Source organism: Capra hircus, chromosome 6 (assembly GCF_001704415.2).
Source record: "Capra hircus breed San Clemente chromosome 6, ASM170441v1, whole genome shotgun sequence".
In the NCBI taxonomy this organism is placed as follows: domain Eukaryota; kingdom Metazoa; phylum Chordata; class Mammalia; order Artiodactyla; family Bovidae; genus Capra; species Capra hircus.
The window spans coordinates 58,519,140-58,540,867 of NC_030813.1; the positions used below are offsets into that span (position 1 = coordinate 58,519,140).

General features: G+C 40.3%; 1 protein-coding gene across 2 annotated transcripts in view; it reads left to right on the plus strand.

Annotated features, from left to right (window-relative positions):
• KLF3 (Kruppel like factor 3) overlaps positions 1 to 21,189 on the plus strand; it is a 35,296-nt gene extending 14,107 nt beyond the window's left edge. For both annotated transcript variants that reach the window (XM_005681503.3, XM_005681502.3), the window contains exons 2-6: positions 728 to 823; positions 7,560 to 8,046; positions 8,919 to 9,069; positions 14,401 to 14,561; positions 17,225 to 21,189. In XM_005681503.3, the coding sequence (XP_005681560.2) occupies positions 767 to 823; positions 7,560 to 8,046; positions 8,919 to 9,069; positions 14,401 to 14,561; positions 17,225 to 17,406 (1,038 nt within the window). In that variant the 5' untranslated portion in view covers positions 728 to 766 and the 3' untranslated portion in view covers positions 17,407 to 21,189. The remainder of the gene's footprint in view (positions 1 to 727; positions 824 to 7,559; positions 8,047 to 8,918; positions 9,070 to 14,400; positions 14,562 to 17,224) is intronic.

Here is a 21,728-nt window from a genome sequence, read left to right on the forward strand (position 1 = left end):
AGGAATTTTTTAAAAATCTGACTGGGGACTTCTCTGGTTCTCCAGTGGTTAGGACTGCACTCTACTGCATGGGGCCCGGGCTCCATCCTCGGTCGGGGAACTGAGATCCCACCAGCTGCTGCTCAGCATGGTCAAAAAAAAATCTGATTGGTTCACACAGTGACACACTGAATTTGATGGTGGAAACCATACTTACTAGAAAAGAAACATTTTCCCAATAATTGTTAAGTAAAATTATGGATACTATATAGTATGCATATTACAATCCACTTAAAAAGAGTTTGAGGGGATAAAAACAAAGATAGTCGTGGTAACTGCTTCTACGTTGTCTTTTTGCCTGCCTTATTTTTCCCTGATTTTTCTTTTATGACATAAGATGGAAAGTTTTTTTTAACATTTGTATATAATGTGAACTTCTATTGAGCTGCTCAGTAATCTTATTAAACAAGCTTGGCTGCTCAGGAGGGCTGTACCTATTGTTCCAGAAACGTCAGGGTTTATGTATTTGAGTTAGAAATGCCAGTTGGCTCTCCCCTGGTTATGACCATGGAGTCTGGTCTTAATTATATAAAATGGCATTTTCATAGGTAAGGAAAACAAATTGCAGCCATTCTGGGGGCAGGGGAGGGGAAGGACCAGAGAAGCAGCGTGAGGAAAATTCTTTTTTCAATAGTTTGTGTTGAAAGTAACCTCAGGATTTAGACAGACACCTTGTTTTGTTTTCCAGGCTAAACACCAGAGCACCCTAGAAAGCATAACTAAAAGAATGCTCATGTTTGACCCAGTCCCTGTCAAGCAGGAGGCCATGGACCCTGTCTCGGTGGTAAGTTTTCCAAAACTAAACACCTCTTGTTTATTCCAAGTGGTAATAACTTTACTGTGTGTTGTGTTATTCCTTAAAAGTACTCATTACTTGACAGGCATTTGATAGGCAAACTTCTAAACAGGATCCATGTTTTCTTAAACGCTTTGCCCCAGTCCCCCACCCACCCCCAGGATGTCATCAGCACAGAACCTGAGCCACAGGTAGATCTGCTCACAACAGAAATAGTTTTACAGAAACCCCTTAGTTAGCAGATTTTTAGTCTGAGCTCTCAAGATTATTGATTTTGGCAAATAGAAAAAAAAATGGCCAGACTAGTTTAAAAAAATTAATGTGCATATGGAACGTTAAAAAAAAAAAAAAAAACCTGTACACAATGTTTATCATGATTAGGAAGCAGTTTCCAAATGTACCTTCAAGAAATCTTCATCAAGAGTGAGTTTACTTAGAGGTATTTTTCACTCAAGATGACCACCCAGACTATACAGAGGAGTTTCTTAAACATGTTTGTGAATGTTAATCTTTTTCTTTTTTTTGGATTGAAAGCCAAAAAAAAAAAGAGAGACTCCACTTTGCCTCACATAGTACTTAGGATATCCTTCACAAAACTCATTAAAAAGATGAAAATTGGGAGAAAAAAATCCTTGATCATTTTGCATGTAAAAATATGTTAAGAATAAAATGATTTGCTTAAACTCCAAGCAGGCAGCCTTGTGGAGCTGTGAAGCTAGCGAAAGAACTTGACCCTGAGAATGGAATTTTGTTTCACTCAAAAGAGTCTGTGGTGGCTGGGAGGCAATTACATTCACCGTCTCTTGCAACACTTTAGTGCTAAGCTAGCCCGGTCTTCATGCTTGTCGACCACCAGGGAAGGAGTAATGAGTCCAGTTGTTTACAGAGGTACAACACCAGCACTGTGGAAGTTGGACAACAACAGAAAGGTGTCGACTGCAAAGCCGGGAGTGGTTGAGACTTGAGGGGATCTGGTTTAGTGAATGTGAAATAACACAGCCATGCTCTCAACTCTTGCTCTTTTCTTCCTCGGGCTTGGAAAATACTCACAAGGGGAAAAACTTGGCCTGAATTGTGGCTCTGAAGGTTGGTAATGACACGCTTGCAAAAATTAGATCATCCTTATGCGCTGACTATGGAGGTTCCTGCCAAAACTGTTTATACGAGACATGGGGGTCACTCCAAGGCCCTTGGAACTGAGTTGCCATGGAGATTTCTGCGCTAGTGTTTACCAGTGTGTACGGTGAAAAGTTAAATCAGAGTGGCTTTAAGGAAATAGCATTTACATTCTTGCCCAACAACTGTATAACCATATGATAATAAGAGAGCAATAAGAATTTTATTAATCAAAAAGCTAAATTGGCTTCTAATGTTACTCATTTTGTCATCAACCCCTTCCCCCAACTATTGCATGATCATACTGGAGGAATATTAAGGTATAAAATGTACTCATTAATTGTATCCTTGAAATATGAATAGGGTTTTAGTACCAGAGACTATGATTAATTTGGTAAATGATGGAGGCCCATCAGTGATGCATTTTACTATTCAGTATACTTCCAGAGCTTTTAATCAAGCATGAGAATGTGTCACAAGAGCCTAATTTAAAGCTAAAATGAACTTCACCATACAAGGAAAGGCACTTAGCTGAAAAAAAATAGAAATAAAATGAATTTGTTGTAATAGTTATACTTGTAATGCTGTAACATATTAATGCATGGAGTTAAAATATGTGGAAGTATTTTTGCAATTAATGGTCTTTTTCTCCTTCATGCTCTAGTTTTCAAGTTCTGCTGATGCTTATAGAATTTAATTATATTGTTTCACCAAAATAGAGTTCCAGGCCTTACAATGAAGTTTCTTTGTTTCCACTCTTAAATCTTCACATTTTATCTTTCCTACCTTCATAGGTGAAGTATATGAAATCTGATTTATTGTTCCTTTATTCCTTTTCTCTTTTTCATTCTGCCTTTGACCTAAAAGGTTGAGGTCTTTGTTTATTCAGGTCAGTGTTCTAAACATGAAGCAGTAACATGTAAGATTGGTTTTTGCTTCAATTCCACATATGAATAAAAATATTTTACTCTGATTTACTCCCCTCTCTCACCCCTTTTCCCTAAAAGATAAGAAGAGTAAAAATAATCTGCCTAGTTGGTATTTTGCTATAATTTAGAGAAAGTGAGAAAATGTCATTTTTCTCTTACTGAAGTATAAACCTTCATACTGTTCACTAAACCTTGTGCCTTGAGGCAGACTAGACTTTGGATTGTCGATCCTATTAAGATTTGCAAGAAAGGGGAGCAGAGTACCACCCGCCCCCCCCCCCCCCATTCTGTGCTGTAGATCTCTGCTACTTACTGTCAATGTGTTGCTGGCAAAGCCATCAGAAGCTCCCTGAGTCTCCAATTTTTTTTCTTATTTATAAAATTGGAGATACTTATATGTAAAACATGAAATGGCAGGTGTATATAAAATGAACATGTAAAGGAGTTGTTTTTACCAGTACTGCCAAAGAGGTTGAAAACTAGAATTTAATTCAGGAAATGAGAAAATAAAATTTTTTTAAGTATCCCCCTAAAGGAAGATTACTTCTGAAGAAAGTGTATTTTTTTCTTTAACGAAAATTATCATCTAACAGACTCCTTACAGATTAAGAAGTACTTAAAATCGGTAGTCCCTCTGCCGTGTTCTAACAGAAACTTTTCATGACTTTTCTGAGCCTGGTAGAAAGAGAGCTTTCTACTTTTGTTTGCACAGAGGGGCATGACATTTGCTGTTTCCAAAGAGCTTGTTTATAAATGCACCGCGCCTTCCTGCACTTGGAACTCCACCCTTGGTATGAAGATTCCTTTGACTTGCCATCGCCCTGTCACGGACGGTCGCATTTTTTTTTTCATATTAATGAATAGTGAAACAGAGACTCACCCACGTTTCATGCAGTCACTCCATCCACTTAAACCATCTTGTAATGGAAAACTTCACCAAAACTATTTCCAATAAAATGAGAAACTATTAATTCTCACTTTCATAGGAAGTGATAGCATTGGAAAATTATCTAAACCCTGTGCCTTTTTCCTCATCATACTTAAAAAAAAATTTTTTTGTTTTTGAGAATCAAAAAATCATGCTGAGCCTGGTCAGTGGTAAAAACTTGCTCAGAGAGTGTGTTGATTCACATCATCCATTCACCCAGTGTTCTCTGAGCACTTGGGCTGGACCATCATCTCCCACTCCACTGACACTTAAATAACCCACGACAAGTAAGTAACCCATGGCACGGAGGTGTGAACACTTGCATGCATGTTACCACAGAGGGAAAGAACCCTTCTTAATAGCAGACCTTTTGGCAAAGTAACCCCCTTGCTGCCCTTAGTGGGGGTGAGGAGTGGAGGAAACCTTTGCTTGAGTCGGTAGGGCCATGGATGCCCAGCAGGGGCCAGGGGACCTCTTTCTGCTTCATCACTATTTGCAGCTGATGTGGATTTTGCTGGTGCAGGCACACTTATTTGCATTGCTTCATTAGAACACAGGAATGCTCTGGAACAGAGAGGAAGCAACTATTACCAGTGTGTATCCACCCAAGGCACACACCCCAGGCAAGCCCTGTGTCAGTCCTTATGCTGCGGAGAACCAGACTGTTGCAAGCTGATTGCAGTGGCTTATGTGCTCCACCCAAATGATTAAAGTGAACATGCCTCATAGAAGGTTCTGGTAAACACTGCTGTGAAGTTTGCTAGTGAGACAGTTTGAAGAACCACATTTCTTCACCCTCAGGCGAAGCAGTCAGACCAGAAATAGTTAACACTGGACTCAGTTGTGTACCCCTGCACACAAAACAGCCCCTCTGCTTTTAGCCCTGGAGCCTTCCAAAGACCACATGTCCAGGGGACAGGAGGCATTCACAGGAGGGAAGACTCTCAGCAAAACTGTGCAAATGTGCATAATTTATAAAATTCAGCTCTGTGTGGCTGTTTCTTTATGGCTTGAGAAACCTGAGACTGTTATTAAATTTGCAAATCCCCCAGGTTCTAAATTCCTGCTTTGCTTAAACTCACCCCACAGATAGAAAAATCCAGCAATGACAGCAAGAAAAGTTTGTCCTCCTCTTGCTTCCTATGTAGTAGCCAATAACTTGGTATTAAAATCTAGGTCATAGGGGTGTCTTTGAAGACTAGGGCTGAAAATAAGGGAGAAGCTACATTTCTGTGAGTAGAAACAATGAACACTGCCTCCCATTTCCTGGAGTTTTTGTTTCTTGTACCAGAACTTTTGCCCTTTAGAAAATTATATCAAGCTGGCTAAACTTTAGAACTAGGAGAAATCCTTTTTCCTCCTGTAGTTAATTACTTCCTGAAGCCCTCGTTGTACATAATGTGTAATTTCTGTTCACAAACCTTGTGCCTCTTGCTTTTGCCTATTTTAATATTTCAATTTAAATCTATTGCATATTAATATTACTGTATATTTTGAGCCTCTCACCTTGTGTTGCACCTATGTGTGTCTTATTCTAAAGAACGGTAGAAATAGTCTTCATTTGATGTTCGATACATAATTCAAAACTGTTTTTAAAAACAACAATTTGTTTTGTGTTTCCTGATTTTATATCCTCATATCCTTGTTTTTAAGCAGTATTATTAGTGAAAATTCTCCCTCCCCACCTTTAAATTGCATTTAAATAATTTACCAAATGTTAGTAATAAAAATTAGTGTGTTTATTCTATATCTCATCATTTAGAGCCCTGCTAGTCTAAGGCCAATATATGGCACCTTGAGTCATTCCCCAGTAACTCAGAATCTGCGTTTTAACAAGATTCCCAGGTGAATCTTTGTGCTTAGTAAAGTCTGAAGAATACCTGATACAATCAAAGCCCACTGAAGTAAACACCTGTCGTATACAGCAGGAAGAAAAGACTCCGGGACCCCAGTGTGTGTTAAGTTCATCTCATAGGCATCTCATTGAGTCCAATTCTAATCTTAACGTCATAGCCTCCTAGAAGATGAGTATCCAGTACCTCCTTGACAGGTTTTGACATATCCTCATGACACTTGCATGTCTAATATTTATATAGTAATTTTTCTTGCCTTCTTTTATAGAACTGCTTTTGAGCATAATAAAGTTAGTTTGAAAGTGCAGGAATGGGATTTTAAAGCAGCACGGATGAGTTGGATGCATAGCCAGGTGGAGATTCACCCGATGAGGCCCAGAGAAGAAAGGGTGTGATCTCAGTACTAATCCCAGTCAAAACCACTGCTGTCTCACAGTTATTAATAACTCATATTACTGGCCACTGAAGGGGCCAGGGAGGTTCAGAAATTAATAGTGCATTTAAGCGGTTTAATTATAAGTTCCCATTAGTGGGTCTTCTCAGTTGCATTGTGAGCTAGTGTTGCTTCAGAATCACAAATGCATTGAATTTTAGAGCCAGGAGAGAGGCACAGTATGTTATTTTTCACCCTTACTATAAAGCATTCAAATATAAGTAATCCTCTGCAGGCAGACTTGACATGTTACCACTGAAAACATGTTCCCCTAAAATGCATGCAAGTAAAGGGTTTATGTTGAGTTTAATTTTTTTTTAGGCATTCTACAACAGACTTTAAATTTTTCTTAAGGAATAAAAGTAATTTTAATGAATTCCATGGCCAAGGACAGTACCCATAGTGTGCAATTACAATTGATTTAGATTTCAACCTGGTAAATGAGAGTTACATTATCTTGATATTGTAAGAAAGGAATGTATTTGAAGACAAATTAAGTCAGTTATGAACAGATCTTAGATTTGGGAGGGGACTAATTATCTCACCTCCAGTATCTTCTTAGGTTATATCCCCCAGTCTCTTGATGAGGGAGTAGCAAGGAGGAAAGGCGAGAAGGCAAAGCCTCAGCTTGTATGCAAGTCCCTTCTAACATCACGTGTCCTTATTTAAGTCCTTATTTGCTCTTTCTTATAGTTCTGTGTCATCCTCGGATTTGGAGATTAAGTCATCTTCTGCAGTGTCTCAAATTGTAAATAAATCGTTGAACAAGTCGGGGCCAAGAACATAATCACCTTTGTGTGGGTGGCCTTCTGTATATAAGTGTGTGCGGTGACTAGCCATCCTGAGTTGCATGATACTGAGGCATTTCCTCAGATGTCGGACATTTAGCACTAAAGCCAGGATTCGTGGTCACCTTGGCATGGATTGGTCAGTGGCTGGAGAGCATCCCAAGGCACTACCACGTGGCTCTGTTTGTCCATGTTATCCACAAGCATATGGGAAATGTTCTGTGTCTTTATGCTCAGGTGGAGCATGCTAAAGCCAAGGAGGGTATTTCCTGCCAATTAAGAAACCCCATCAGAAAAGCAATAAGGTTCCTTGGCTTGGCTGGTTCTTGGTGAATCCCAACTCCCAATGATAAGGCTCATAAGCCTTTTATAACCTGTTTTAGAATTTTTCCAGGCGTCATCATCAATCTTAACATTGGATATGGCTATCACTGTAGAATTAAACTTGAGATTTTTTTGTCGGTGACATAGTTACCATGTTAACTTTAGTGCCTACATTTATTAGATCAACTCTTTCATGGTATTTGTGTGTGTGTGTGTGTGTCAAGCATATATCTAAATCCAAACCATTTATGAAAGTCCATGTAACTGAATGTGCCTTGTTGTGTATTTTCATCTTATTTCATGTTTCAAGCAAATACACCTGTCCATTGACACGTTTCTGTCTTTTGTAATAGTCATACCCGTCTAATTACATGGAGTCAATGAAGCCCAACAAGTACGGCGTCATCTACTCCACGCCATTGTCGGATAAGTTCTTCCAGACGCCGGAAGGCCTGTCTCACGGGATGCAGATGGAGCCGGTGGACCTCACAGTCAACAAGCGGAGCTCGCCGCCCTCCGCCGGGAACTCTCCGTCCGCCCTGAAGTTCCAGCCCTCGCATAGGCGAGCCTCGCCTGCGCTGAGCCTGTCCTCCTCCAGCCCGCCCGGGAAGAAGTACTCGCCGCCACCGCCCGGTGTGCAGCCCTTCAGCGTGCCGCTGTCCATGCCGCCGGTGATGGCCGCAGCCCTGTCCCGCCACGGCATCCGGAGCCCGGGCATTCTGCCCGTCATCCAGCCCGTCGTCGTGCAGCCTGTCCCCTTCATGTACACCAGCCCCCTCCAGCAGCCGCTCATGGTCTCCTTGTCGGAGGAGATGGAAAATTCCAGTAGTAGCATGCAAGGTACCTTTCTGTTCTGCAGCTCACCCACACTGCTACCGCCCCGCCAGGAATCCGGACTTGTAGGTCTTCACTACCAGGGAGTCTGAGTAAGGGAGCAGAGGAAGCAAGGGGCCAAGAGCTGCTGTACTCTGAAAAGGAAATATTCGACTGAGAGGCTGCCTAAGGCATTTCCTTTTTCTAAGTGTTGATCCTGGAAGAGCTCCCAAGAATCAGGCTGTCTGTTTAATGCCACGAAACGATTAGTTTCACTATGTACTTGTCAACTTCGGGATAACAAGAATCTTGACTTTACATTTTGCTTTATTGAATGCCAGCATGGTTCTAGGTACAAAAGGCTCCTAAGAAATATTTTTAGTCCAGGGCTCCCCAGCCTCCAGGATCTAATGCCTGATGATCTGAGGTGGAGCTGACATAATAATAGAAATAAAGTACGTGATAAATGTAATGGGCTTGATTCACCCACACCCCACACCCCACACCCCCCACCCCAGTCCATGGAAAAACTGTCTTCCACAAAACCAGTCCCTGGTGCCACAAAGATTGGAGATGGCTGCTTTAGACCATGTGATAGCTAATTGCTATTAAAAGCCAGCTTGTTTACTGATTGGTCAGAGGCAGCAGGTTGTTGTAAAAGGAGATAACCAAAAGTCATAAGGAAGAAATCCCCTGGGGGCTATGTCTTAAAAGTCCAACTTCCTACATAGTGTTTGGTAACAAAGTAAGAATTTCACCCCCAGGTTCATTTCTGCTATCATTTTGCCAAAGGTAGATACTCACACATCAGTGTGGTAGCTAGAAGCTGTGGGATAAGCTTTTAAAGGCTGACATTGGTCAAGTGTACATAGAGTAACTTTTCTATTTTTATTTTTTAGTACCTGTAATTGAATCATATGAGAAGCCTATATTGCAGAAAAAAATTAAAATAGAACCTGGGATCGAACCACAGAGGACAGATTATTATCCCGAAGAAATGTCACCCCCTTTAATGAACTCAGTGTCCCCCCCGCAAGCATTGTTGCAAGAGTAAGTATACTGAGGTCTGCCCGGCAGTTGCATAGCAGCGTGCATCTCAGAACTGGAATGGAAGCACGAGCTTCCGGCGAGGGATGTGGTGTGGATTGCTAGGACTGCCTGGTCGTTTGGGGCAGCCCCTGGGCCAGATGGAATCTCTCCAGAATCAATGTGCTCTGTTAAACTCCTTGTGTCACTTTTCAGTAAATCGGTCACCCTACATTTTGCCACTTTACCCCTTAAATCATTTTTATCCTGTTTTTTTCTGTCCTTCCAGACTATGTGTATATAGTTTTCCCATCATCTTTATCCCAATGTGGATTGGATTTGGTGTTCTAGATACCCCACTTAAGGTTGGATCCTGAAAACTTTATGGGATCACGCATCGTCCTTCCTGTTGTCAGTTCTCATAAAGCACACTGTTTCTGTGATGGGATATGGCTTTGATCAAAATTTTCAGGCCAACCACAAAGCCCAGGAAAGATTCTCCAAAACCCAGTCCGATGGCAACAGAAAGTTGACGATGTTGCTCAGAGAAGCTTCTCCAGTCTTTTTCATTGTGTGTGCCCTAGAATGTTTGGTCTGCTTTAGAAATGCCATCCAGTAGAAAGTTTACACTGTATCCATCAGTATCCAGGCACCTGAACAGTGGTTTAACTTGCTGTCATGTGAGGGTGTCACACACAGGCTAAATAACATCATTATTGTGGTTTGCACTATCCTTGACTTCTCCCAAGGTTTACACTGGGGGCTGAGCTTACAGTAGGTACAGACATCATCTTTGGGCCCAACATCTTTGATCCCAGCTCTACTCTCCACCATATGTGTGACCTTGGCCTAGCCACTTAGTCTTTGCCCCTGCTCTCTCTTTATTTACATTATTGGTTATAATTATTTTTTCTTATGTTATAGTCCTTTCAACATTGGGTTTAAGGACCAGCTGCCTAGTACAGAGGAAGTACAACAGTTATTGTCTCCTCAGACTCCCTTCTATCACTTTCCTTCCCATATCACTTTTTCTCCAGCTTTTCTGCCCCGCTTTCTACTTTATCTTTTGCATTCCTCTTTCCCTTTCATAACAAGTTCTGTAACAGAATATGAATTCTCTGGTTTTAGAACAGCTATTTTCTGGAACTTCAAATAAATTCTGGTTGTATCTACATTCAGTCCAAGTAGGTGCATTCATAATAGGTCATGGGTTAATTACCATTTGAACCAACTCAGTTTTTTTTTTTGGAGGGGGGGAGAGTTCATCCACTCCCTGATACATGAGAAGAAGAAAATGAATCTCCTGCCCCAGCTGCACCTTTAGGGAGACTATCTGATGGTCTTTTCATTGTTACCCTTCACAATTGCATAGCACTCCTTTCCCACAAAATTTAAAAAAAAAAGAAAAAGAAAAAAAGCAACTTTTCCAAGTGTTTTCAAAGGAGTTATTTCATTCTCCCAAAACAAGCATGTGGGAGTCACAGCAAATAGAGAACTGATGAGCCAAGACATGGTGATTCTCCTGTAATCACACCATTAACAGCAGCAGAGGGGCCCTGGGCTGATCTCCTTCCAGCTGTGCGCTCTTCCTGCCATGTTTAGATCATATCTAGCCAGTTGCATCTGCTTCTGTACTTGAGTGACAGGAAAAACAGACCAACCAAAATGGGTGGCTTCCCTGGTGGCTCAGTGGTAAAGAATCCACCTGCAATATAAGAGACATGGGTTGGATCCCTGGGTTAGGAAGATCCCCTGGAGGAGGAAATAGCAACCCACTCCTCTTGCCTGAAAATCCCATGGACAGAGGAGCCTGGTGGGCTACAATTTATGGGGTCACAAAGAGTCAGACACAATTTAGTGACTAAACAACAACAACAAAGCAAAATGGACACAGCTGAATTGCCTCTTTTTTAGAATGACATATGTCTCTGTAAGGTAACTGGTAACATGGCTTAGCACTTATAACTGTTCATGAACAGATGATAAAAAAGATGCTCTAAAGCCAGCTACTCACAAAGGGAGGGGTCCATTGACTATAAGGGGTTATTCCAAAGTATAGGTTATTATGAATTTACAATGTAACACGTTTCAGAAGAAGAATATTGGAATATGCCTTCAAATATTCTTGCTCCGAATGCTGCTGAAAGCATCTCTTTTTTAAAGTAATGTTCTTTTGATGATCTCAAGTTAAATGGCTTTTAATGATTAATGGGTAATGTGCTTCTTCTAATGCTGATCGAAGAATGCATTTTGCCTCTCAGAAAATTGAACAGAGTAGCCACAACTGGAACATGCACTCTTCAAGTAATTCTCTCACAGATGTGATTAAGTAATGTCTTGGAGTATGCCCAGTAGCAGCCCACATAGGAAACCAGCTAGCCAGGAAAGAATCACTGGAAACCAAATGCCTGGTACCATTTCAATGAGGCAGCACCAATATTTGCCTTAGGAAGCCATTTCTTTTCAGGGGAGGACTACAGCTTTGAAATCCATTTTGCTTAATCATAAAGTTGTAGCTTTAGAGTTATTCATAAAGTCACTCAGATTCCTTTTGTTATTTATTTACATGTATGAAAGTGTATTTAGAACAAAATCTTGAAGATCAGATTTCCCCATTGAGTTGTGTACATGAAATTGTAGCAAACTTCACAGGGATGAGCTTGGACTTCCCCGATGGTCCAGTGGTTAAGAACCTGCCTGCCAATGCTGGGGACACAGGTTCGATCCCTGGTCCAGGAAGATTCCACATGCTTCATGGCAGCTAAGCCTGTAGGCCATAACTACTGAGCCCACAAACCCTAGAGCCCAGGTTCCACAATAAGAAAAGCCACCTCAGTGAGAAAGCTCTTGTACCACACCTAGAGAGCAACCCTCATTCTGTGACTGGAGAAAGCCTGTGAAGACCCAGTGCAGCCATGGATAAACAGTAGAAAAATAAAACAGAGGGATCAGCTTGATTCAAAACAATGACCAGGTCTCTGGTATTTACTAGGTATTCTAACTTCTTACTTATAAAGATATCAAAACAACCTCCTTAAAAATAAGCCATGAAGAGAGCAAGGATGAATGAAATCCCAAGATCCTGAGCCTCAACCTGTACCAATGTCTGGCCCTTTCAAGATGGACTGCTGACCCCTCTCAAGAGTATTACTGCCCTCCGATGCTGCCAGCATCTCTGGACCCTGGAGTAGAGATTCATGGTCTGGTGTTAGGACATCCCCCCCAAAATTCCTCAAGACTAGACAACTATAAAGACGAAGTTTACAAGTGTATTTCTGAACCTTGAAATATCAACAGCTACCGTTGAGCAGATTTTTCATCTGGACCAAGTGTTAAGTGCTTTGTGTGCGTCACTCACAGCAGCCTTCTGAGATCCTATTAATATACCCATTTTACAGAGAGGAAACTGAGGCACGGAGAGTGTAACTACCTTGCCAGGGGTCTACCATCAGTGGTAGAGCTGGGATTTAGAGCTGAAGTTCACAGCCTTTTAGGGTACCTTTTTTGAGGCTGACATTTTCACAAAGTGAGTAACTGAAGCAGTGATCATAATTACTACCCAGAAACTATTAGATTCCCAACCTTTAAAATCTAATAACTGGGAGAGACTTCTGAACTCATCTGGGATTCTCTCCCAATGTCCCAGAAGCACATAGATACATTTAACTGTTCATTTTTTTCCTTCAGCACTTTATTTCCGAAAGTTCTCTTAAGATGAAAAATTTCAGTCAGTGACATTAAAGTTGAATTTTTAAAGTAAACTGATACACTTTTTTTTATTGAAGGATCTTAATAGTGGGCTTTTATTTAAAAAAAAAAAACTGTCCATAAATCTCTTCACTTATCTATTTTCTCCGTTACTTATACATTTATATAACTGAAGTCCTTGTTCCCTACCCCACCCCCACCCTCCACTAGTTCATGCTCACTTTTCCATGTATCTAAACTGGCTAAACTTCATTCTTCGGTATCGTCCCTCTAAGCATCAGGGTAGGAACGTAAACTGACAGTTTAAAAAAAAAATAGAAGAAAATAAGAGTTTTCTTTGCTAATAATTGAGAAATAAGTAAAGTCACTCGACAAAATGAACCTTTTTATTCTCTTCCTAGTCACTTCTTTGGGTGCCTGAAAAAGTTGTTGATAAGATATGTATTAACATTTTTACCAAGATAAATTTTATATCAGGAACTAAGTCTTTATTTTCCTTTCCACCAGTCTTTCCTCCATACCCCACCCCCCCACCTGTGTTCTTGTATAACATTTTAAGAAATTTAGATTCACATTTAAAAGGAAAAGAAGTCTTTTGTCCCAGTTAGAGACCAACTACATAAGCTTGTAATGTATCAAGTAATTAGTCATTAGGGAAGCGAATGGACAGATTAGAACTTGTTAATTCCTTACATCAATCAGCAGAAGCTTGAGAAAACTACAGATTTTTCCTGGCTCTTCCTCATCTGCCATTTCTCTCCACCAGCTTCCTTTCTGAAAAAGAGGAAGTTCATAGTAATGTTTAACAGGATTTTATTTCAACTTCTCCCCCATCCCGGAAAGATATGAAGGCACAGGAAAAGGCGGGTGTGGGAGAGGAGCCAGGAAGGTGTGGAGGATGGCAGGCATCTGCTGAGGGCCCTGGAACTGCACCTGGGTCCTGGGAGAGGTGCTCCCTCGCCTGACCACTAGCCCTGCCTCAAGTTCTCTCCCAAGGAGGGATAATAGCAACAGTAGAGGTCTGAATTTGTTAAGACAGCATGCCAACTTTTTTTTTTGAAGATCAAAATCAAATGTAAGCCTCTTTAAGAGACTCAAACTAAATGCCAATTACATAGAGGATAAAATATAGATACATCCTACAGTGTGGTTACCTGAGACTTAGGAGTTTGACCTCTTAGGTTTTCCCCGAAAGAACAGTAAATGGAAACCAGAGTGGCATGTGAGAAAACATAATACAGTGTTTAGCCTCCAACCACAAAATTCTGCAAAGCAAATTTCTGCTGAGGGAAAGACTGCCAGCACTTCGCACCTCCCTCTAGCATAGCACTTAACCCTTCTTACTGTCGTTACTTATCTACATGTCTGTCTCCCCCTAGAGTGTGAGCTCCTCCAGGGCAGGAACCCTGTTTTTATTCATCTTTGTGTCCCGGTGCCAAGCACAGTGCCTGGCTCATGGTAGGTGCTCACTCCATGTTTGTTGAATGAATATAGCAGTGCTTCTTGGGTTGATCAGCTAATTTCTTTCTGTTTATTTTGTTGGGTTTTTTGTTTGTTTGTTTCTGCCCAGTGTTGTTGATGCTTTTGGTAGCCTGAAGACAAGGATCTTGCACCTCACCATTTTGCATTTGACATTGGCTTTCCTAGGAATCACCCTTCAGTCATCGTGCAGCCCGGGAAGAGACCTTTACCTGTGGAATCTCCAGACACGCAAAGGAAGCGGAGGATACACAGATGTGATTATGACGGATGCAACAAAGTGTACACTAAAAGCTCTCACTTGAAAGCACACAGAAGAACACATACAGGTATTAAGAGACTCGCTTCATTTACCTTCTTAAAAAGTACTAGAATGGAGTGTTAAATGTTCTGTCTTTGAGAGATAACTACAGGGAAATTTTTTCAGGCATCTTGAAAGTTACCATAGTCAGCTATAGCTGTCTCTCGTCAGTTGTGAAGAATGAAGTTTCTGATGATGATTTGTTTTTATTATAGAACATAGTCAGGGTTTATCTGCATAACAAGGTCTCACAACCACTTGCAGTTCTGTGGTCTCTGTAGTAAGAGGGAGAGAAGGGCATGACAACTCCACTGGGAGCAGAGGGGAAAGTACCCTTAACCATGGGCCTATGTTACCAAAGATGTGGCCTTCGTGTAGGCTGTCATTTAATAAATGTTGTACATTAAAGAATAGTTCTTCATGCAGAACAAGTTAATGCAGCAATTAATGGAAGTGGAAGTCATTGAAGGGACGAAAAGTAAAGAAATATTGGAAATTATCATCTTCTAAAAGGGAGGGAGCTTGTATGCCATTGCCTTCCATATTTGTTCTAGGGTATTTTCCAGCTTGCCAGGTGTTGAATGTAGAGCAGGCAAGGCAGATCTTATAAAAATTGTTAAATAGGTGAAGAAAACATAAGTTGTCCCCTGGGCTCATGAACAAAACATCTTAAGGAATTCGTACAAAACTATTTTAAACAAACCTGATTAATTGCAGTTGGTAGTGGTGATTAATGTTTATGGGAGGCCTCATCTGACATGACCTAAAGTCTTTGATGGAAATTCTAGCATAAAAGTCATCTGCATCTCTGTACATTTCCTTAACACAGAATGTAGGGGTTTTGGAGACTTCTGAGTCATTCTTGTTAGGAATATTTACAAAGAGAACAACCTGGGATTTGGACGGATTCGAAAGAGGAAAGGAGCTGAAGTGTCTGGCAGAGTGGAAGTGAAGGTTTTTAGTACATCCTGCAGAGGAGGCAGAGGAATCCATCCTGCACACAGATGTCCTTCGGTTTCTTCACAGTGTTACTGTGGAGAGAGCTGAGGGCAACAACCTTGCGGTTAGGGGATCACCCAATGGGCAGTGCCAAGCAGATTCGGGAATGCCTCCCCAGGGGCATGAATGGGACCTGAGAGGTAGATGTTATCACATGCCAACATAAGATTAAAAAGACACTGGGTATTTGGATAACAATTTAGACGTAGGAAAAATTACCTCTTACGTGTATATTCTGTGCAATAAAGTAGGTAGTATAAATTGTGAATATGTCATTGAAATACCAAGGAATGGCAGTCCTTTAAGGTTTCTGGAAAACTGATGAAATAGTAAATGGAAATGAATCTGTGATGCCCATTACCCATTATTACTAGTTTAAACAGGTAAAATTGCCATTAGCTGCCTTTTTATTAGTAAAGACCTTCATACTGACCGTCCTTGTGACTTCCCCACAAGTAAGTAACTGAAAGGAACTCAGTTGTCTAACTCTTTGCGACCCCATGGACTATACAGTCCATGGAATTCTCCAGGCCAGAATACTGGAGTGGGTAGCCGTTCCCTTCTCCAGGGGATCTTCTCGACCCAGGGATCAAACCCAGGTCTCCCACGTTGCAGGCAGATTCTTTACCAGCTAAGCCTGTGACTCTCCAACAAGGGTCTTCTTTTTCTTACCTGTGAATTATCCTCGCCCAGGAGAGAGTTGCAGAAACCTGACATCTCCTGACAGGGTGGGGAGAAATTACTCTGTTTTCATTAAAGCATTATACTTAGGCATTGGTGTTGTTGTCTAATCAAAAAGCAAAATGTTGAAATCCCTGACAAATATTTCAGTTCATAGGGACTAAGGGACTTTACGTTTTTAGAAAACTATTGAATAAGAAAATCCCACAGACTTTCAATTTGGGCTTCTCATTGAATGGATAATGCCTCATGTAGCTAAGTTCCTAAGTAGGTTTACAGCTTGAAGATTAGCAAATGCAGATCACTGTGTATTAAGAACAGGTTCATCGCTAATATTAAGGGCAAACCCAAAATTATTTGGTAGTCCCTTAGAGTGGATTTCAGTGCCATAAATATGCTTTAAGAACTCTTAAAATCCACCCTTCCTGCCTTGTGGGGAGCAGAAAGCCAATTACATATTAAGACAGTTTCTTTTTCTTGTCTGTCTGCTAGTGGTTGATACGGCACTATTATTGAGGAACAAATGTATGATCATATCTTGGAAATAATGTTTGTCAAGAGCTATTTTTCTTTTTTATTTTATATTGGAGTATAGCCTGTTAACATGGGCTTCCCTGGTGGCTCAGATGGTGGAAGAATCTGTCTGCAATGCAGAAGACCCAAGTTCAATCCCTGGGTTGAGAAGATCCCCAGGAGGAGGGAATGATTACCCACTCCAGTACTCTTACCTGGAGAATCCCAAGAACAGAGGAGCTTAGTGGGCTATGGTCCATGGGGTCACAAAGAGTCAGACACAACTGAGTGACTAAGCTCATAGCCTATTAACAGTGCTGTAATAGTTTGAGATGGTCGGCAAAGGTACTGAGCCTTACATATACACATACGCATCCTCCCCCCAAACTCCCTTCCCATTGTCAAGAGCTTTAGCGCAAAAATATTTGCTGTCTTTAATTGTTAATATCCTTTTGCTATTAGAAAAAAAATAAGTTCCTTTCCCCCACCTCTCTGCAGGAGAAAAACCCTACAAATGTACGTGGGAAGGATGCACATGGAAATTTGCTCGGTCTGATGAACTCACAAGACATTTCCGAAAACACACTGGAATCAAACCTTTCCAGTGTCCAGACTGTGACCGCAGCTTCTCCCGCTCCGACCACCTTGCTCTGCACAGGAAGCGCCACATGCTCGTGTGAACACCTCCACCGCCCGCCTCAGTGGGGCCCCCCACCCTCCAGCTCTCTCTCTATCCTCCTTCCCATCAGCTAACTCATTTTTTACATGTACATTTTAATTTCGATTCAGCTGGTCTGAATCTGAATTTATATCATTCAAACTTCCATGTGGTCAGTAGTAAATATCCTCTAATCCTCCCTCTCCTTACCACGGGTCAGACCTAAAGAATGTGAACACTTTTTTTTTTTTCCGGGGATGCTAAGCAAACCCTTCTTAGAGATACGTTTAATGTAATGAAAACAAGGGAACATGTAAACTAGCATAACCAATTGTCGGTTTCTCCATGTATTCCTCAAGAGAACATCAAAGTAAATGTATTACAAGTACAGTATCCAGCCTGCTAGTCCTTGCCAGAGACATCCAGACCTATGTGCCCTGTGATCATGTTTGGTGCTCCACAGCAAAAAGAAGGGCATAAGCTTTCACAGATAGCTAGACGTGCAGCCAGCTGTCTGGCTAGTACAGTCGGCTCTTCCATTGTCCTTCACATATCTGGCTTGTCAACTTGGATTTGTCACTCATCTAAATGTACATCCTTTAACCTCCTTTGTGCCTGCAGCTACTTGGGAGGTCTTTGCCACCACTGGGAAGGGAGCCAGAGCTGCTGATTTAGGTGGGTGATGTCTGTCAGTTGAGGGGATGGATGCTCTATTTGCCTAGCATGGAATTGGAGCAAAGAGGCATGGAACAGAAGCAGAGCAGGGTGGGCAGAGGAGGAAGCCATCCATTCCTGCTGGGCAAGGGCTTTCTGGTGAGACTTCATCATTTTGTAGCTGGGCAGAACATTCTCAGAGTTTCAGTCTCTATGCATGTTCAGCTGTGCAGAATCCTGTTGCAAAGCCAGATACAGTGGGCTTTTCCATGCACCTGTCTCTATTTATACAATGTCCTTAATGTGGATTACCAAGCATTGATCATAGGAATGCCACAAAAATATCTGCCTAGAAATGGTTAAAAAAAAAAAAAACCCTTTTGGGTAAGGGTATGAATGGCCGTCTTTTACCCCACCTATTAGCTTTTTTGCAAACAGGAAAACTTTGAGTGGTAATTGTATTCCCCTATCCAATTAATCATGGAACCTTCATATGGAAACTTTTCTGTTTGAGCTGCAAAGTGCCTAATTGGCTGTCATCTGTGTTCAAAACACATATCATAAACAAGCGTCTGCTAATGCTTTAATAGATTCCTTTGATCTAAGACCTGAGTGACACTATTTGTAAATATAGTTGTGAAGCACACATACCTTTCTTTGGGGGACAGATTTCTGAAAAATCTGAAAAACCACAGTTCAGGGATTCATAAATGTAGCTCAAATTCCCAGATGTTTACTGTCGGAGCTGGCAATCTCCTGTCATTATCAAATATCCTATCAGAAAAGAACAAACTGAAAATGACTCGTGTTTATGTTGAAGATTAATAGCACCATTATCTTAGGGGAAGTTTTTCAAAAGCAGGCTTTTGAGCACCATAGTGTAAATGCCGATAAAAATAATCTACGCATAGAAATGCCATTGGTCCTAAATTTGAAGAAAGTGGGCGACGGTGGTCTAGTGTGGGTGCATGTAAGTAAATGCGCATTCATCCCTCGATGAAGGAGGAGCAGAGAGAAGAAAGGAATCCTGAAGATTCATCCCAGCCACAACTCAGGATCCAACACAACCGTAACTGGGAGGAATATACTGTTCAGTTGTTTTTAAAACATCAGTGCATGAGTGATTCTGGAGGCCTGTGATCGAGTGGGGAGCTTACTTTGATGGCGCCGTGTTAATAAAAGTGAGTTGTAGGGACTGTGCACCTAAGAGATCCCGCTTATCAGCCCTCGGATCCAACTGAAAGGAGATAAAGTTGAGAAATGCAGAGTAATTTGTTATGTGGCACTTGGTTTTTATTTTTATTTTTCTTAAGCACTGCAAAATTTGTTTAGAATATTAAACCATCCTTATGAGGCTTTTTTTTTTTTTTGCAACTATGACATGAATTGAGGGATTTCTTTAAAAATGGCTCTTGGAAAAGTAGGTATTGTCTATATTGTAGATGCTTAGTCACATTCATGCCAAAGTGTTTATAGCTTGAAATGGTTCTTCCACAACACACCGAAGAATGAAGCTGGAGTGCAAAGAACATTTTTTTTTTAATGAGCTAACCAGTTTGTGCATGTTCTAACCCATCTTGAAGGTGGGAAAAGAGGCAAAAAAGGGTAGAAAATTGATCTTTGGATAATTAGCTTTGAGTCAAAGTCCAGCTGATAGAAAGCTTCATGGGTTCTCATTTAATTCATGTTTGCTATAGCATATTTAAATTTTTTTTCAAAAAAGCAAGCAGGACCCTGCAAAGACTTATTCAACCCTCTTAGATATGGTAACAAAGATACACTTCATAACAAGGATATACTTCAACTCTGAAAACAAAGCAACCCAGGAAGCTTTGTTCTGTTCCCATGCTGGCCTATATACTTCAGTTACCAATTGGCTGTTAACCAAATTTTCCTTTTTTTATATATATTTGTATTTTAATATGATAGTTGAGAAATTTAGTATCTTAGTAATTTTTAGCTGTTATTGTGGAAGATCTCCAATACAAGATAAGGTACCCTTGAACGTGTGGTTTTAATGATATGCCATGTTACTATCAATGGTGATTTTAATTTTTAATATTTTAAATTGATGAGAATGATTTGTAAACATGAAGTTGGTCTTGTATGAATTCTGTTGGTTATAGAATTTCTTTGATGATTATCCAAGTGTCATCCTGGGGCAGAAGTCAGAAAAATTAAATCTGCAACCATCATAATTTTAGAGTTCTAAAATGTGAACCTACATCATAAATGGGCATTAACATTCTAAATCACCTGGTTTGGAGAATGTGTTAGCAGCATAGCTATGTTCAACTAAGGAAATGGCTAAATACCAGAAGTTTCAAGAGCCTTGAAACAGATTTACAGGGGAACTCTATATGTATGTGTATATTTTATTAAACACCCATCTGCACTATCAGTGTTGCACTAATGTGGAATTTGAAAAACTATATTGCTGATACTGTATATCTGCACATCATTCCTGATTAGATTGTTTAAAAGACAATCTCAAAGGTCTAAGGTTTTAAAATAATTTGGTTGGTTTGAAAATACACAGTCATCTTGAAGGAATCACTGTCATGCATGAAGTTGTTCAGAGTGGTCTTTATTCTCTTCTTGGTCAAGGTTAACAATTTCTAAATGATTGCAAATTCACTTAAATAATACATTTACAAAGCCATTTTACATGCATTAAACGAGGGCTACAACAATACTATGTTTTACAAATACTAGCACTTTTTTTTTTGCTGTTATGTACTTAGTGTTAGAGGGTCAAAATAATCTTTCTGCTTAGCATCTCTTAAACCATACCTGCAAATATAGCAGGATTATTACATTTACAGTACTTTAATACTTGTATAAACTATGCAGAAATTTTTAATAAAGTGTAATATATTTTATAAGCTAATAAGACTGAATGGGTAAAGGTTTTTAGCATGCATTAGTATACTTGCAAATACTGAAACATTTTGGTAATCTTTCTTACTAAAGATGTGAATGTTTAATGTTCCTTCTCTGTTTCTACTCTGTAGTCCAATGGGAATTCAGTAATGACATTTTGTCATGTCAAACTGTGAACATAAATTTGTACTGTACAGTCCTCATATACTATATACAGTATGCAATATATGTATTATATACTTGTTAATAAAACCATCAGAATATTAAATGTGATCATGTGATTACTATATATACAGTGATCACTAGGAACAAAACTTACTAACAAAGTAACATGAAAGAGACCCTTAGTTACAAATTTCAAAGTAAATCATCTTTTAATAGGCAATCATTAATGGACGGAAAGAAAAGCAGATCTAACTGGGGGATACACTATATGAGTTAATTCAACCTTAAAGCTGTGTCCCTGGGCTTCTGATAAGAAATTTTCTAAGTACAAACCTTAAACTTGTAGACAAACCAGTATGAACCTCACCTAGTGCATTCTTGGAATATTTTATTATGATTCTGCTGCTGCTGCAAAGTCGCTTTAGTCATGTCTGACTCTGTGAGACCCCATAGATGGCAGCCCACCAGGCTCCTCTGTCCCAGGGATTCTCCAACCAAGAATACTGGAGTGGGTTGCCATTTCCTTCTCCCTATTATGACCCTACCTACCTCCAAAAAGAATTTTAAGTTTCATGTGTGTAATAACTTTAAATTTTTTAATAAAAGATCAAAATTCATAACTTGGACAGTGGGGAGTCAGGA